A 17,197-nucleotide genomic window follows, 5' to 3' on the forward strand; every position below is an offset into this window, starting at 1 on the left:
GGCGGATTGGCGCACAGAACCTTGGCTTTGTGCGTTTCCATGCAGAAAGACCATAAGAAACGCTTGGCAGAAACGAGTTTAACTGCCTAGAATATTCAGAAAAGTGCCTGTACAGTACAAAATCACTCTTCAAACATCAACATTCGTATTACTGGATCAATTTACATTGAACCAAACAAGGGCATCCCCATGTGGACGGCATTTCCACAACAAACGAAACTAGACCGGCACAATATGCACCTCGAGCCTCCGGTCCGCATAACCCCCTCCCCCTCAGTCGATTATCCCGGTTCCCTACAAACCCCCTTATAGAAGCCGCGGAGCGTGCGCAATCCAGAGCGTTCCCGAACGGCTCCCGGTCCGGGCCAGAGACACCCCGTTAGTAGTTCGTGCCTCGCCGAGACCGCGGGGGCACCTCGTGTCCCACTTTAACTTGGAAACTGATGATGCGACGGACGAAGAAACGCACCGTCGCGACGCGATAACGCGGGGGGCCCCTATGGCCCCCCGAAGAAGCAGCAGCAGCCATGGAGGCAGCGGTGGCCAGCTCCACCACGTCTCCCACGGGAGACCCTTCGACCGAGCGGGATGGTGGCAACGTGGAGACGACGTCGTTTCCTGGAGCGGTGGAAAACGCTCCCGATTCCAGGTGAGTGAGTGCAGCGACGCATCGCTTTTGCCCACCTTTCCTGCCCTGGATCAAAGGGAATCTTCTGGGGTTTGAAAATAGTCTGGATTAGGCGTGCACGCACGAGTGCACTCGTGGTTTTATCGGTCTGTTGCTCTGTACCAATGTTAGCCTGGATTAAGCGGGTCATGTTTTGATTTGGACACGCGTTCTTGGGTTAAAAATAGACATAGGGTCATGTGTACTGAACTGAGTTTGGTGGACATCCCAAGCAGTTGACCTTCTTTATTCGTTCCTTTTTTTCAGGTAGTTAAAGCCTTTCTTAAATTATTGGAGACGTTTTTCGTATTGCTTCAAAGCAATTGAGGTAATGTTTTTCTTTCAGGCATTTGGAATCTGAACACTTGTTTCTTCCAAACAATTACCCCCTTATAACCTTTAGAAAGCCTTCAACTGCCTGGAAGAAGTAAGAGATGACTTCAGAGTCCAATTGCCTAAAGAAATTATTAAAGGTGGTGAACCAAATGACGATGCTAGTTATAGGTCCATCTCACTTTAACCTCTGTCTCTCTAAGATCATAGAAATGTTGGCTAAGCAAAGAATGATGAGCACAGCATTTTAAGCAAGTATTAGTTTGAGTTTCGGGAGGGTTTAAGCACGAACGATGCAACGTTTGTCTTTCTGAAAGACCTTTATTTAAGCTTCAATATAGGTGACGTGCCACAGCGGTCTTCTAAGATTTCTCCAAAGCATTCGATTGCGTGAATCACAGAGTGTTACTCGGTAAGCTCTTAGGAATGGTTCGAATCATTCTTGTCTTGCAGGAGACAAATTGTCAAGTCAATGGATAACTGATCTGCTGTAAGCTTCGCCCTGGTTTATTCCGTCTCTAAAGTCGTTAAACAATCTTTAAAAGTCTGACATACAATTCCGACGACCGTCATACTTCCAAAACTCCAAACGTCAATTTTCCCGGACACGGATAAAATGAAACGTCTATTCAAGGATTTATTCCACTTATAAGGGACTCCCGAAACTCCCGACAGTTATAACGTTTATTTCTACGTGACCTGTTTCCGAACGGATCCAGATTTATTCCCGTTTGTTTCCAGTTTCCATTTTGGGCCGAGGAGGTGGGGGGGAATTTGGGGGGAGGATGACGTATATAAACAGATAAAGGGGAGGCCACGCGACGGCGGGATCCAGCGATGCCCTAATTATTTTCGGGAGGGAGACTTGAAAACGTCATAAAAAATTTAAATCGGGTCCAATTTAAATGAAATTTAGCAGAGACATACTAAAGCGTTGCATCATTCGAACGCAGAAAACCGCAAGTTAATCGGTCACTAATATCTTAAGAGATCACTTTTCAAACATTTGACAGGTAATTGAAGAGGCACGAACCTCTGAACGAATTTAAAAATTCATAAAAGGCTTAAATCAAGTTCAATTAATATATAATTTGGCAGAAGTGTACTAAGGGCTTGTCCCAATGGACCAGAGAAGACCGCTAGTGAATCAGTGGTTACTGTCTTGAGATATTACCTGTCAAACATTTGACAGGCCTAGAAGAGCATAAAACTAACAGGATTATCGTGCATTTGGGGTTGGGGAAGGGGAAAAAGCAAAATGGCTTCTTCTAAATGTGGTTGTTTTGTTTCAGCATCAAGCCAGACGCTGGATCCAGCCCAGGCAGCCCATTGGAGGCATCCAGTCCAAGTCCGATAGCAATAAAAGGTAAACAAGCACATCCTTATATGAATTTTTCAATTAAAAACCGAATTAAATATTAATGGGAGCGTTTTGCTGCAAGAACCGGTCGCTCGCTATCGATCATCACTTTAATTTATTAATGTTTTTCCCACATTATTATTGATTTAAGAGGATTTCCGTTCATCTTTGAACCAGTTTTATATCGCGGCGCTCCTGTGATGTCAATGTTAAACGAGGTCCACTACCAGCATCACGATCACCACAATCATCATCATCATCATCATCATCATCATCCTGAAAGATTAAAAGGCCAATGGCACCTCATCGGCCGCTCGTGATGTAATTAATTTTTTTTTTTGCGCGAAAACGAACAGCCAGTTAGTCGGCTCTCGAATATGGTAAGGAGAAGGAAGGAGTGGCTCTCGTCTAAATTTAAACTTGTTGATTTATTGTTCTGAGAAGGACTCGGTTCGGTTTTAATTGAATCTTCGACAGGGTTTGTAGAGGGACGTGTTCTGGATGTTTTGGTGTTGGTCTCATTCGATTCCGACCAGTAGTTTCACAGAAAGTCGAGTTTAATTGAACCATCACCACCTAAATTTATTACGAATGATTCCAGGCAGTTGAGCCATGGATTTGTCATTTCAATTATTGCATTTATTCGACTGCCTGTACTGATTTCTGTCTTCAGGCAGTTCACACCTTTTTTCAAGAGACCAACCGAATATAAACCTCTAGCTGTGGAATTATTCCACAATCGCTGTGAATGGAAACTGTTTAATAAACTTCTTCGTATTAATGGATGTTACCCATTAAGCCATTAGGCAGGAATCACTTTGGGCACCATAAATCAATTTATCAGAGCGCTCGCCGGTCTTCACCCAGAAGAATAAAGACCGAAAAGAAACGCGGAGATAATGACTTTAGACGATTTTATGTAGTTAATGGAGAAAGGAGCAACGGGTGCAAAGAAACGTACAATGGTTAAGGCAATTTACCTTCTTTCAATACGATTAAATGAACTGCGCTGCTCGCTTTTGCCCCTTTTTTACGAGGGTTAGTACGTGACGTAATCGCCATAGTTCTCCTATCGGTGATTAAACCGAAAAATAAAAATGGCGGTGGTATTCCTGGGAGCGCAGCCCCGGGGCCTTCTCTTCTTCGTATGGCATCGGCAGCTTAAGAAGAAGACGAAGAAGAAGAAGAAGAGGAGGAATAACCGCTGGGTACGTTGACCCACAAGAACCACTCGATGTCGTTATCAGAGAGCCGCGCTCGCTCACTTAGGAAATGAATTATTCGAGAGATTTTTTGGCAAAAGAGATGCTTCAAGTCGAGTTTTCAAGAAACTTCAAGGCTCAACTGTCTGGAAGAATCAAACCACTCCAACTAGAAAATCTCAGTAACTACTCCAAATGTTTTCATAAGATAAGAAGTTTTATGTTGAGAAGAATAGGCACTAAATGGTTGTTCAAAGTTGAAATTTGTTTAAATAAAACTTTTGATGTTACAGCAGTTTTTGTGCAGTGGTGTCCAAGAGCAAGGTCTGAGCCTCAAGGTGACCACTCGCTTCAAAGTCAGATATCTCAAGAAATAATTGGAATATTTTTATGAATCAAGAAGTTCTGTATTAAGAAATATATTTTCTAGAATAGTTGCTTAAGGTTAAAAATAGTTCAAGTTATCGTTTTCATAATATAGGTCTTTATATGTGGTGGTGTCCATAAACAAGGTTTTAACCTCAGATTGACCACTCGCTTCCAAATCGGATATCTCAAGAAATAATTGGAATATTTTCATGAAACAAGAAGTTCTCTATCGAGAAAATTATTCACTAGAATAGTCGTTTATGGTTCATATTTGTTTCACTTTCAGTTTTGATAATATAGGACTTTATATGTTGTGGTGTCCAAAAATAAGGTTTGATCCTCAGGGTGATCACTCACTTCAAAGTCGGATATCTCAATAACCACTTGGGATATTTTCATGAAACAAGAAGCTTAATATTGAGAAAGTTATTTACTAGAACAGTTATATGAGCTGAAATAATTTCAAGCTGAAATTTTCAAAATATCGGAGTTTTTATGCAGTACTGCCCAAAAACCACGTCTGCTCTTTCAGCTGACCACTCGCTTTAATCGCTAGTAGATAACTTTCTCAATATTAAGCTTCTTGTTTCATGAAAATATCCCAAGTGGTTATTGAGATATTCCACTTTGAAGCGAGTGCTCACCTTAAAGAGCAGACGTGGTTTTTGGGCACCACTGCATAAAACCTCTGATATTTTCAAAATTTCAGCTTGCACTGATTTTAACTCATCTAACTATTTTAGAAGATAACTTTTTTAATAATAAGCATCTTGTTTCATAAAAATATTCCAAGTGGTTATTGAGATATTCCACTTTGAAGCGAGTGGTCAGCTGAAAGAGCAGACGTGGTTTTTGGGCACTACTGCATAAAAACTCCGATATTTTCAAAATTTCAGCTTTAAATTATTTCAACCCATATAACTGGTCTAGTAGATAACTTTCTCAATATTAAGCTTCTTGTTTCATGAAAATATTCCAAGTGGTTTTCGAGATATTCCACTTTGAAGCGAGTGGTCACCTTAAAGAGCAGACGTGGTTTTTGGGCACTACTGCATAAAAACTCCGATATTTTCAAAGTTTTAGCTTGCACTAATTTAAACATATATAACTATTCTAGAAGATAACTATTATGGATATAACTTAATATCCAGACGAATGTGTTCTACATATGCCTTTCATATTCCAAAGCAGTCCAAGCTAAATTTCGCAAATATCCAGTCTTTTTGGGCGATAAGTCCAACAAACCTTGCCGAATCATCAAGTTGCCCCTTTAAACTGCGAAATCTCGAGAACTAATAGAGGTATTTTAATAAAACAAAAAGGAGACTGTTCAATAGACCTCATTCAAACTAAAAAACAGCGCGTTAAATTCCCAGCTGCGGGCCCTTATAAGATGATAGATTATCGACGACGAGGAGTGAACGAACTTTATAAAACATTTACGAATACGACTCCCATCAGCATCCGATGAAATCAAACCGGTTGATTATGATGATCGAGCTGACGCTCTTATCAACCGCCGTTGAATTTTAAAATCCCGCATTGACAACCATCGAGAGAGATATTCCGAAGAAAAACCCTCCGCTTCTTCCTGCTTGCTGCGTGTCACGACCCCCAGTTTCTTCTTCCTAGAGGCGCTTTGTTACAACATTATTATTATTATTATGAAGCGTTTTATATTGTAAAGAATCTTCTGCTTCTTTTCGTCACTATAGTACGGTTCCTCGGCAGCAGAAGTTTCTGTCGCGAAGCACCATCGGTTAGTGAAGGCTTCGCAAATGCCTCTCGTTCGGAACCGTACCACCATTCTTCGGTTTCTTCTCCTGCTGCTACGTGCAGGGGTCTTTGAACCTCGACGGCGTGTCCCTCCTGCTCTTCGGCCCACGGCACCACGAGAGCACCTCGGGATTACACAACAATCGCACCGGTAGACCGCGACATCCTAGTGCCTCTCGACCATCATGCGGTCGTACCACGTAATACGCGTCCAAACTACCCCCGACTCGCCAATTTCCTCCTCTTCCTCTGGTGTCCGTGTGCTTCCTCGGTGCAATTAGACCCCAAGGGGTCTTCCCAGGGCAACGCTCCAACCCCTAGTGGTGATCAAATAACGCCCACCCTACCCCCAGTTCTGGTGTTCGTGTGCTCCCTCAGTGCAATTAAGACTCCAACCCAGATAGTGGTGATAAATTAATGCCGAATTTGTCGCGAGAGGGGTGGCTGAAGAAACGATGGCCCCCCGAAGTGGTAGTGTTCGCGACCGGTGGTAGGATCCGTCAGTATGGACGTATACAAAATCGAGCAAACGCTGAGTGGTCCGCTAGGTGGTGCGCCCTCCCCCGACAAAATCACCCCCGAGGTAACCTTCGACGCAGGCAGTGAGTTTAATTTGTGTTTTTTCGATAGCGCCGAGGATAACAGCGCCGCCCAGGTAAAAAGTCCCTTAGCTCACTCACTGGTTTTGATAAAGGGGTTGATATGAATGGTGGTCATGTTTAGGGTGGATTTAGTGATCCCGGTTCGGTCGAGTCCTCGCCCACGGCGGGGGAGTCTTCGCCGCAGCCGCCTCAGCCCCCGGTGCTGGTGCACCTCGCCCCCATCCATATTCAGCCGCCGCCCCTTCAGTTGACCACGAGTGACTTGGGGGGTTGTAACGCTTTGGTGATTTCGCAGCAGCAGCAGCAGCCGGAGACGCCCCCTGGCGGGGCTGTGGTCAAGCAAGGTGAGGAGGGTTTTTAAGGGTGAAGGTGTCCGGGGTCGCTCACTTTAAAGTCCAGGATCTTGGAAAATTGTCGAAGGATTTTTTTGGAATAAGACGCAAACTGTCCAGGGAAGTAGTCTCTATAAGTGTTCCTTAAGGTTCAAATTGGTCCTTGTTATAGTTTTGGAAATATCAGGGTTCTTGTCTAAGAAGAATGTATAGTCTCCAAGGTGAGCACTCACTTCGAAGTCCAGGGGCTAGAAAAGTTGTGGAGGCATTTTATTGAAATAAGATGCAAAGTACTCAGGAAAGTATGCTTCACAAATATTCCTTAAGGTTCAAATTGGTCCTTGTCATAGTTTTGGAAATATCAGGGTTCTTGCCTAAGAAGAATGTATGGTCTCCAAGGTGAGCACTCACAAGTCTAGAGGCTAGAGAAGTTGTAGAGGGATTTCCTTGGATCAAGAGGCATAATACTCAGGAAACTATGATTTATAAATATTGTTTAATGTTCAAAGAGATCCAAGTAATAGTTTTCGAAATATCAGACTTTTTGTCTAGTGGTGCCCAAAAGTGATGTCTGATCTCTAAGGTGAGAACTCACTTCAAAGTCGAACATCTCAAGAACTAATTGAACGATTTTCATGGAATAAAGGGCGGAATATCCAGAAAAGTATACTATACAAATTTTATTTACTGTTCAAGCCAATTCAAGAAATAGTTAAAGAGATATTCGAATTTTGGTATAGTGGTGCCCAAAAGACTTGTTTGACCTCCAAGGTGACCACCCACTTTAAAGCCTGATATCTCGAGAAGTAATTGAAGCATTTTCATGAAACAAAAAGCATAATGCTAAGAAATGTGTTTTATAGAGAATCTGTTTAAAATATTTTCATTACGAGACATAATTGAAGAAATATCCAATTTTTTGTGCAGTGGTGCCCAAAGGGGCTGTTTCATCTCCAAGGTGACCACCCGCTTTAAAGCCTGATATCTCAGGAAGTAATTGAAGCATTTTCATGAAACAAAAAGCATAATGCTTAGAAATGTGTTTTATAGAAACTCTGTTTAATATATTTTCATTACGAGAAATAACTGAAGAAATATCCAATTTTTTGTGCAGCGGTGACCAAATGGGCTGTTTGATCTCCAAGGTGACCACTCAATTTAAAGCCTGATATCTCAGGAAATAATTGAAGCATTTTCATGAAATAAAAACCATAAGACTCAGAAAATATGCTGTAAAAATGCTATCCAAGCTTGTCCTTCGACCATTTAACTTTGAGCCCTAAAATCTGCGAAACTACTGCCCCAATTTCCGTGCAACTTATCTCTCGACCATTTCACGCCGGTTTCGGGTCGTCGGGTCTCGTCAGGGCAAAACAAACAAATAAGGCAAAATAAACAGAAATTCCTCGGCCCATGTGCCATATAAAAGTTAATTATTATTAACACCGGAACCGACCGAGGCGCGGAATCTCGTTTTTGAATAAATACATAATGTGTCCTCCCCGGGCCGGTTCAACGTCCTTGATGGTATAAAAGAAGAATATATCGAAGAACGATGATGATAAAACCAGTTTTTCTTTTTCGTTCTTTTGGCCGCTGGTCCGTGGGGGCTCTTATATAAGATGCGTGCGTTAAGTGGCCTCCCCGGTTTTATTAAAGGGTACTTTTTTGTGACTCGGTCCATTGTAACTCAACGGTTAAAGTCGGCCAGGTGTATGGGAATAAAATGCATTCAGCTCCGCGTGTTTTACGAGACGCTATTTACAGGCCGTCCCATTGGCCAGATCTGAACCCTAGTGAGAATTCAGGCACCCTGTAACCTCCTGAAAGAATTGTCCAAATATCTCTGCTGGTTTTTGTTGGGCATGGGTTTAAATGTATCACACTTTTGGTCTGAGTTTGAACTCATAAAACTCGCTTTAAGTCAGTGAGTTCTTGAGCTACATGGGATAACAGTATGTCAAATTATTTGCCAAGAACTTTTCTAGCCCCACATGAAATCCCCATAAGAATTCCTGGAATAGCTTTCATATTATCTTGGATCGAAGTCGATTCGTTGTAAAAAAAACTTGATTAATTGTGGCTTTGTTCGAATGGCTCTAGCTCAGTGAGTACCTGAGCTAGAAGGGGTTTTCAGATCTCAAGCATATTCTGAGGAATCCCTTAATCCTATTCTAAATGAATTACCTCAATATATTGAACAGTTCTCGTGTGCCATTGAGAGCTACCTCGAAAGTCCAACTTGCACTGTGGACCTTAGCTCATAGAACTGCCTCTAACTCAGTGAGTTCTTGAGCTACAGAAGATAACCATATGTCAAATTAATTGTCAAGAACTTTTCCAGCCCCATATGAAAACCCTCCAGGAATTCCTGGAATAGCTTTCATATTATCCTGGACTGAAGTCGATTCGTTGGAAAAATAAACTTGATTAAATGTGACTTGGTTCGAATGGCTCTAGCTCAGTGAGTACCTGAGCTAGAAGAGGTTTTCAGATCTCAAGCATATTCTGAGGAATCCCTTAATCCTGTTCTAAAAGAATTACGTCAATATATTGAACAGTTCTCGTGTGCCATTGAGAGCTACCTCGAAAGTCCAATTTGCACTTTGGACCTTGACTCATAGAACTGCCTCTAACTCAGTGAGTTCTTGGGCTACAGAAGACAACAGTATGTCAAATTAATTGTCAAAAACTTTTCTAGCCCCAAATGAAAAACCCCACAGGAATTCCTGGAATAGCTTTCATATTATCCTGGATTGAAGTCGATTCGTTGTAAAAAAAACTTGATTAAATGTGGCTTGGTTCGAATGGCTCTAGCTGAGTGAGTGCCTGAGCTAGAAGGGGTTGTCAGATCTTAAGCACAGTCTTAAGAATCCCCTAACCTTGTTCTAAAAGAATTACGTCAATATATTGAACAGTTCTCGTGTGCCATTGAGAGCTACCTCGAAAGTCGAATTTGCACTGTGGACCTTGGCTCATAGAACTGTCTCTAACTCAGTGAGTTATTGAGATACAAAAAACATCGGTACATCAAATTGCTCTCCGAAAAGCCCTCTAGCGTCCCCAATAGAAATTCGCCAATTTCCAAATGGTTAAAACCCATAAATCGGAATGCCTTTCGGTATTACCGTTATGCAACGATATTCGACAGCACCACGAGGAAGAGAACCGCAAACATACACGCGAAATTTTCTCTCCAAAGAACCGAATCGAATGCATAAAGATCATGAGAAACGTGACAATGTAGAAAGTTGCATTTCGCCGCCTTTGAAACGCCAGTTTACCAGTTATCGATCTATTTGGTTTTAAAACTTTATTAGTTTTGTTGCTATTGTATAACTGGCATTAGAGGCGCATTTTCCTCGTGTTGTGCAATAAATTGTCGTTTTTCTTTTGTCAATATTTCTGTTCCTCATTGCGCAACTCTGTCTCGCTTTTACCAGGTCAACTCACTCTTTCTTCCTCCAACCCTTGGCAACTCACTTGATTTTCTTCACCTAACGCTTAATCTTGGATTCGTTCGGACAGTTAAAGGCAATCATCAATAGAAACTCTCTAATAATTAAAATTGCTTATACATACAGAGAGCAACGGACCAGAAATGATTTATTTTCCATCACGAAACCTAACGGAACCCATGGGTTATGTCATCATTATAAGCATACGTCTGTGGTGCATCGCAGCACCATCATATGGTAGTAAACAACCCATTGTCGTAGGTCATTTACACTATAAACCTCTTTTTATGTAAATGGAAGAAGTTGATCCTTTTTTTCGCCTTAGAACGTCTCCTGCTAGACCCCAGTAGGAGATAGGGATCTCGTCTAAGACACGTAGTGGCATTCCCACGAACCCAAAGACGCTCTTACGACGATTTACGGTGCCATTTGGACGGTTATCCTGTGCGATCTGCAGGGATGTTGAGAAAAACGTGAATTTTCATATAAAATGCGGCCCTGGATCGATATGCTGGACGTTTTCAAGTCCAAGGACGTCATTTATTACGTGCGAGAGAAACGGGGTCGGCCACTAACTGCTTTTATACAGTCCAGCTGAAAGAGAGGACACAAAATGGATTTAGGGAGATGACTCCTTGAGGCCATCGCCATTCTACTTTCTGGTTGTTATTTTTCCAAAATGGCCTCCTATCCGCCATTTTCAAACAGTGACAGCTCCCTCGATCAGGAGTCATTCCTGATTTCTCCAAGGCAACTAGAGTAACTCCTTATTTTTTCCAGGCAATTGGGTTTATTCGTAATTCCAGGCAATTATCAATTTCTATTCCCATCAGGTAATGCCTGCCTGCTCCATCAACCGCCATTTTGAAAATTCGAACTGCCATTTGCGTCTGACTTACCTCATCTTAACCAATCTTGTGACGTAAAGGTCGCCATCTTGAAAGCAAAATGAATGTCAAAAGGGAGGAGGCTTGGGATACCTCGATAATAGGATCCCATAATGAGACACCTTCACTCTCCGGTCAGACAAGATGGCGAAGCATTAAAGATATTAATTATCGTGAAAATGGAGGATATACTTCAGCCTTTCGGGTACATTATATCGTATATACGAGCGAGAAATTCCGAGATAATCCGTTATTATATATATATATATATATATATATAGCGAAGTGGATCGGCGGCAATTCTGCTCGTGGCAGGATGATATAAGGTTTCTTCCGCATTCCGGATTACGCCATATTCGGGTACACTATTACATTTTATTTTCCTCTAGATATACGGTTTTTTTTCTGCTTTTACTGATAAATGCAAGAAAAACTGTCTTCTTGGGATATGCAGAAGACATTCGTGAGCGCCCAACTCTGGGGCTTCGTTATTTCCATCTTTATCTCTCACAGCTTAACCCCCTGAAGTGATTTAACGGTCCTAATGTTGTTTACTTTACGTTTTAGAACAGAGCAACTACGTGGCGGCAGATTCAAACAGCTCAAGCACGACGAAGACGTTCGTTCCATGTAAGGTTTGCGGAGATAAGGCTTCAGGTTACCACTACGGGGTCACTTCATGTGAAGGCTGCAAAGTAAGTAGAAAATCAACGGTCACAAGGGATTTACTCAATCTCTTTCTTGCATTTGCCTCGCCGAGGCAAACCTGCCTCGGCAAGTGTTTAATCCAACTTTCTCTCAAATGATTCTTGACACACGCCTTCCTGGCCGTCAAAATTTGCTTCCACATATATTTGCCTCTAAAGATTCTTAAACTACGTCTTCCTTAATGTGAAAACATGCGTCTCTCACCATAATTCTTAACCCACGTCCTTAATAGCGTCAGAATTTCCGTATGCGCAGATGCCTCCCACATTATTTAGGTCTACTAGAATAGATTTCATCTTCCAGGCTCTCCTTAACCTCAAAACCTGTCTTGTGACAAGAAATTCGAAGGCTTTGCCTCTCACGATAATTTTTGCAGCACGTTGTCTTTGCCTCGACTAGCCTCTGCCTCAAATATTTTTTGAACCATCTGCCCTGGCAGTCAAATATGCCTTGTGTCCCAAATAATATTTAAACTTTGAAATTTTGGCCACACGTCATCACTGATTCAAACAATTTCCTTCCTAGGGATTTTTCCGTCGTTCTCAGGCTCTTCTTAACCTCAAAACCTGCCTTGTGACAAGAAATTCCAAGGCTACGCCCCTCACGATAATTCTTGCAGCACGTCGTCTTTGCCTCCACGAGCCTCTGCCTCAAATATTTCTTGACTCTTCTGCCCTGGCGTTCAAATATGCCTTGTGACCCAAATAATATTTAAACTTTGAAATTTTGGCCACACGTCATCACTGATTCAAACAATTTCCTTCCTAGGGATTTTTCCGTCGTTCTCAGGCTCTTCTTAACCTCAAAACCTGCCTTGTGACAAGAAATTCCAAGGCTACGCCCCTCACGATAATTCTTGCAGCACGTCGTCTTTGCCTCCACGAGCCTCTGCCTCAAATATTTCTTGACTCTTCTGCCCTGGCGTTCAAATATGCCTTGTGACCCAAATAATATTTAAACTTTGAAATTTTGGCCACACGTCATCACTGATTCAAACAATTTTCTTCCTAAGGATTTTTCCGTCGTTCTCAGGCTCTTCTTAACCTCAAAACCTGCCTTGTGACAAGAAATTCCAAGGCTACGCCTCTCACGATAATTCTTGCGTAACGTCGTTTTTGCCTCGACGAGCCTCTGCCTCAAATATTTCTTGAACCATCTACCCTGGCGTTCAAATATGCCTTGTGTCCCAAATAATATTTAAACTTTGAAATTTTGGCCACACGTCATCACTGATTCAAACAATTTCCTTCCTAGGGATTTTCCGTCATTCTCAGGCTCTTCTTAACCTCAAAACCTGCCTTGTGACAAGAAATTCCAAGGCTACGCCCCTCACGATAACTCTTGCAGCACGTCGTCTTTGCCTCCACGAGCCTCTGCTTCAAATATTTCTTGAACCATCTACCCTGGCGTTCAAATATGCCTTGTGACCCAAATAATATTTAAACTTTGAAATTTTGGCCACACGTCATCCCTGACATTAAACAATTTCCTCCCTAGGGATTTTTTCGTCGTTCGATCCAGAAACAAATCGAGTACCGGTGCCTGCGGGACGGCAAGTGCCTCGTGATAAGACTGAACCGGAACCGATGCCAGTACTGCAGGTTCAAAAAATGCCTGGCAGTCGGAATGTCTAGGGATTGTGAGTATCTTCCCATTTAATTTTCCCAATTCGGGACTAAATAGGGTGATTCCAGCCGTACGATACGGGAGAGTACCGAAACGATCCAGAGAAAGAAGCCTGGAGGATAACCCGTCGAGGGTTTCTACGACTGCGCCAGACGTCGTGAGCGTCAGTCCGTCGCCAACTGCGAGCGAGCCCGCCACCCCCTCTCCCACCATGACGACCGTCTCCACGCCACCCCTAATCGTTATCGATAGCGAGCTCAAACACACCCCCATGTACGATATCATTTTGGGGGTAGCTCAAGTAAGTCACCATGTCCTTTCTCTGTTACCTCTTGTAATGCCCGATTATTCTTTAGGCGCATCACACGAACTGCAACTACACCGAAGAGAAAATGCGCAATCTCCAGAAGAAGACGCTGGTGCCTCCCCAGAGGTACAGGCTAGACGAGGACGACGATATCACCACAGATGGGGAGGACGACGCAGTCGCATCTTCGACGGCGGAAACCTTGGACCTTGACAGGTAAGAAGATGCGCAAGCGCCAACAGTTTGAAAGACTAATTTTATTCTTCTAGGGGTTGGTTATGGCAGCAATTCGCCACCTGTATGACGCCGAGCGTGCAAAGGGTGGTGGAGTTCGCGAAACGCATCCCCGGGTTCGGGAGTTTGGGCCAGGACGACCAACTGATCCTGATCAAATTGGGGTTTTTCGAGGTGTGGCTCGCACACATCGCCAAGTACACCAATCTGCAGGGGATGCTCTTCGACGATGGAACTTTGGTCACGCATACGCAGCTTGAAGTCATGTATGACGTAAGTTTTTTGTGTTTTTCAGGCTTCCCTTAGAAAGAAGTCTTAAACCACGTCTTCTTTAACGTCAAAAATCGCCTTCACGACGAGACTTACTCCTAGGAGTTAACGTTGTTGGATTTCAGACGGAGTTCGTGGCATCCCTAATGCATTTCGCCAACACCTTCAACTCCCTGGCCTTGAACGACACCGAGGTGGGTCTGTTTTCCGCCATTGTCCTCCTCACGGCCGACCGGTCTGGAGTTACGGATATAAAGACCATCGAGCATCACAAGGAGAAGTTGATCGAAGCTCTGAAAGCTCAGGTACCACCCCTCGAGCTCCCTCATAAAGTCCAGTGTTACAAAATGATTTTCTCAGGTGAACAGGAACCACGCGAACGACATGCAAGTCTTCTCGCACCTCCTGATAAAACTGCTCGAATTAAGAAACTTGGGGTTGAAACACAACAACCACCTGGAGTGGTTCAGGGAGCACTGGCAGCAGCTGACGCTACCGCCATTGTTCGCGGAAATCTTTGACATTCCGAAGTCTGAGGACGATCTACAGTGATGAAATGTGATTTTTTTTGTTTGGCGAGTTGACAAATCTTAAGGTACGTATCGCCTCAATCATTGTTAGCACTCATGCGCACCAGTCTGAGTGTTGCCTGTTCTGGCGTCAAGCGTTCTTGGTGTAAGCTTCACTATTGGTGTGTCTCAGTATGACGTCACTGGGACAGTGCTTTTCTGTGGCACTAATTGGTTGTTTTTGGTGTTTCAGGTGCATCAGTAATAATTTGCTAGCGCTATAATAAGTTAAGAAACAGAAAGTGCAGAAATTTCGAACGTTCGACAGGGTCCCAGAGAATTTATAACGTTTAAACTGGCAGAATAAGACTTTTTTCACATTGTTTTAGTCGTAGAGCGTGACATACATATCATTCCTATCAAATAACACGTTTGTTTTCCTTGTTTGTTTCGGGGGTGTAAATTAGATTTATTTATAAACCGGACCGTCGAGGCTATCCGGGCTCCGTTTTAGGAGTATTAGCGTTTAGTATTAAAGATAAATGCTCAACACGAGGTTAAAATGTTTAGGTGTAAACCCTTTCTGATATTAGCGTTAAAACTTATCGTTAGATCTACCAGTGTACCTATAATATCAGTATCAATATCAGTGTTTTACAATAGCTCTCTATAACGCTTAAGACAATATAGGGTATAATAGGTAACGCGTATAACGGTTTATATTAGTGCTTTTCCTTTAAATGGGGGATTCCCATGCTGCGCACCGACACAGTACCATCGCAAGTCGGCAACATCAAAGGCTACTGCACACGAGAATGATCCACCTTGGGAACCCCCCATTACATGGGGAATTATGATACAATCATATCGCTAGGTTTACAAGTGAAATATCATATCAGTCGTTACTGGGAGTTTGTTTTCTTTTTTTTTCCATTTTTGTTGGGTGCGAAAATTGTTTTGGGGAGTCAGATCCTTTTAGTCAAGGAAGACGTGGCTCAAAAATTATAAAAGAAGCAAATTCTAGGCAACAAGTCTCGATCAACCGAAAGACCGTTAATTTGATCAAAACTAAACAGCACATACATGTTTAGAGGTTTGGTTACGTCATAGAAATGACAGCAGCACCATTCCCTTTGATCTTTCAGGTTTGCCGACAGAGCTCCCAATGGAATGATATACCAACGATTCCTATTGGTCAAAACAGGCCAATATTTCTACCAATAGAGACGTTTCTTTTAAGAGATATAGGCAAATATTGACTTAAACAAGGATTTAGAGAGGGAAAGCCATGGCTGATGTAAGTTTCGACTTTTCTTCATCTTTGTTGGGTGCGAACATTGTTTTGGGAGTCAGATCCTTTTAGTCAAGGAAGACGTGGCTCTAAAATTCTTTCAGACGCAAACTTTACGTCCAGGGAGACGTGGAACAAAAATTAATACAGAAAGATGTTACCAGAAGTAAATTTCAAGCAACAAGTCTCGATCTATCGTCAAAATCGCTAATTTGATCAAAACTAAACAGCACATACATGTTTAGAGGTTTGGTTACGTCATAGAAATGACAGCAGCACCATTCCCTTTGATCTTTCAGGTTTGCCGACAGAGCTCCCAATGGAATGATATACCAACGATTCCTATTGGTCAAAACAGGCCAATATTTCTACCAATAGAGACGTTTCTTTTAAGAGATATAGGCAAATATTGACTTAAACAAGGATTTAGAGAGGGAAAGCCATGGCTGATGTAAGTTTCGACTTTTCTTCATCTTTGTTGGGTGCGAACATTGTTTTGGGAGTCAGATCCTTTTAGTCAAGGAAGACGTGGCTCTAAAATTCTTTCAGACGCAAACTTTACGTCCAGGGAGACGTGGAACAAAAATTAATACAGAAAGATGTTACCAGAAGTAAATTTCAAGCAACAAGTCTCGATCTATCGTCAAAATCGCTAATTTGATCAAAACTAAACAGCACATACATGTTTAGAGGTTTGGTTACGTCATAGAAATGACAGCAGCACCATTCCCTTTGATCTTTCAGGTTTGCCGACAGAGCTCCCAATGGAATGATATACCAACGATTCCTATTGGTCAAAACAGGCCAATATTTCTACCAATAGAGACGTTTCTTTTAAGAGATATAGGCAAATATTGACTTAAACAAGGATTTAGAGAGGGAAAGCCATGGCTGATGTAAGTTTCGACTTTTCTTCATCTTTGTTGGGTGCGAAAATTGTCTTGGGAGTCAAATCCTTTTAGTCAAGGAAGACGTGGCTCTAAAATTCTTTCAGACGCAAACTTTACGTCCAGGGAGACGTGGGACAAAAATTAATACAGAAAGATGTTACCAGAAGTAAATTTCAAGCAACAAGTCTCGATCTATCGTCAAAATCGCTAATTTGATCAAAACTAAACAGCACATACATGTTTAGAGGTTTGGTTACGTCATAGAAATGACAGCAGCACCATTCCCTTTGATCTTTCAGGTTTGCCGACAGAGCTCCCAATGGAGTGACATATCAACGCTTCTTATTGGTCATATTAGGCCAATATTTCAACCAAT

General features: G+C 42.4%; 1 protein-coding gene across 2 annotated transcripts; it reads left to right on the top strand.

Moving 5' to 3' along the window:
- Nucleotides 1-366: 366 nt before the first annotated feature.
- On the top strand, nt 367-16,473 carry LOC126747357 (ecdysone-induced protein 78C). Of its 2 annotated transcripts, none has more exons than XM_050455935.1 (10): nt 367-649; nt 2,293-2,366; nt 11,554-11,681; nt 13,192-13,333; nt 13,389-13,621; nt 13,677-13,843; nt 13,897-14,134; nt 14,257-14,436; nt 14,492-14,726; nt 14,894-16,473. In XM_050455935.1, the coding sequence occupies exons 1-9, from the start codon at nt 528-530 to the stop codon at nt 14,681-14,683; spliced, it is 1,476 nt and encodes a 491-aa protein (XP_050311892.1). In that variant the 5' UTR covers nt 367-527; the 3' UTR covers nt 14,684-14,726; nt 14,894-16,473. The 2 variants fall into 2 exon arrangements, with proteins under 2 accessions (XP_050311892.1, XP_050311891.1); XM_050455934.1 differs by lacking the exons at nt 367-649; nt 2,293-2,366 and adding exons at nt 5,696-6,362; nt 6,431-6,653.
- Nucleotides 16,474-17,197: the final 724 nt, after the last annotated feature.

The sequence above is a fragment of the Anthonomus grandis genome, chromosome 19 (assembly GCF_022605725.1).
Source record: "Anthonomus grandis grandis chromosome 19, icAntGran1.3, whole genome shotgun sequence".
NCBI classification, from domain to species: Eukaryota; Metazoa; Arthropoda; class Insecta; order Coleoptera; family Curculionidae; genus Anthonomus; species Anthonomus grandis.

Bases quoted from the DNA above. Each gene is read 5' to 3' on its own strand.
- LOC126747357 (XM_050455934.1), top strand. From the start codon at position 6,213: ATGGACGTATACAAAATCGAGCAAACGCTGAGTGGTCCGCTAGGTGGT. The intron at 11,682-13,191 runs GTAAGTAGAAAA...TTTCCTCCCTAG, and splicing joins CTTCATGTGAAGGCTGCAAA to GGATTTTTTCGTCGTTCGAT. The intron at 13,622-13,676 runs GTAAGTCACCAT...ATTATTCTTTAG, and splicing joins TCATTTTGGGGGTAGCTCAA to GCGCATCACACGAACTGCAA.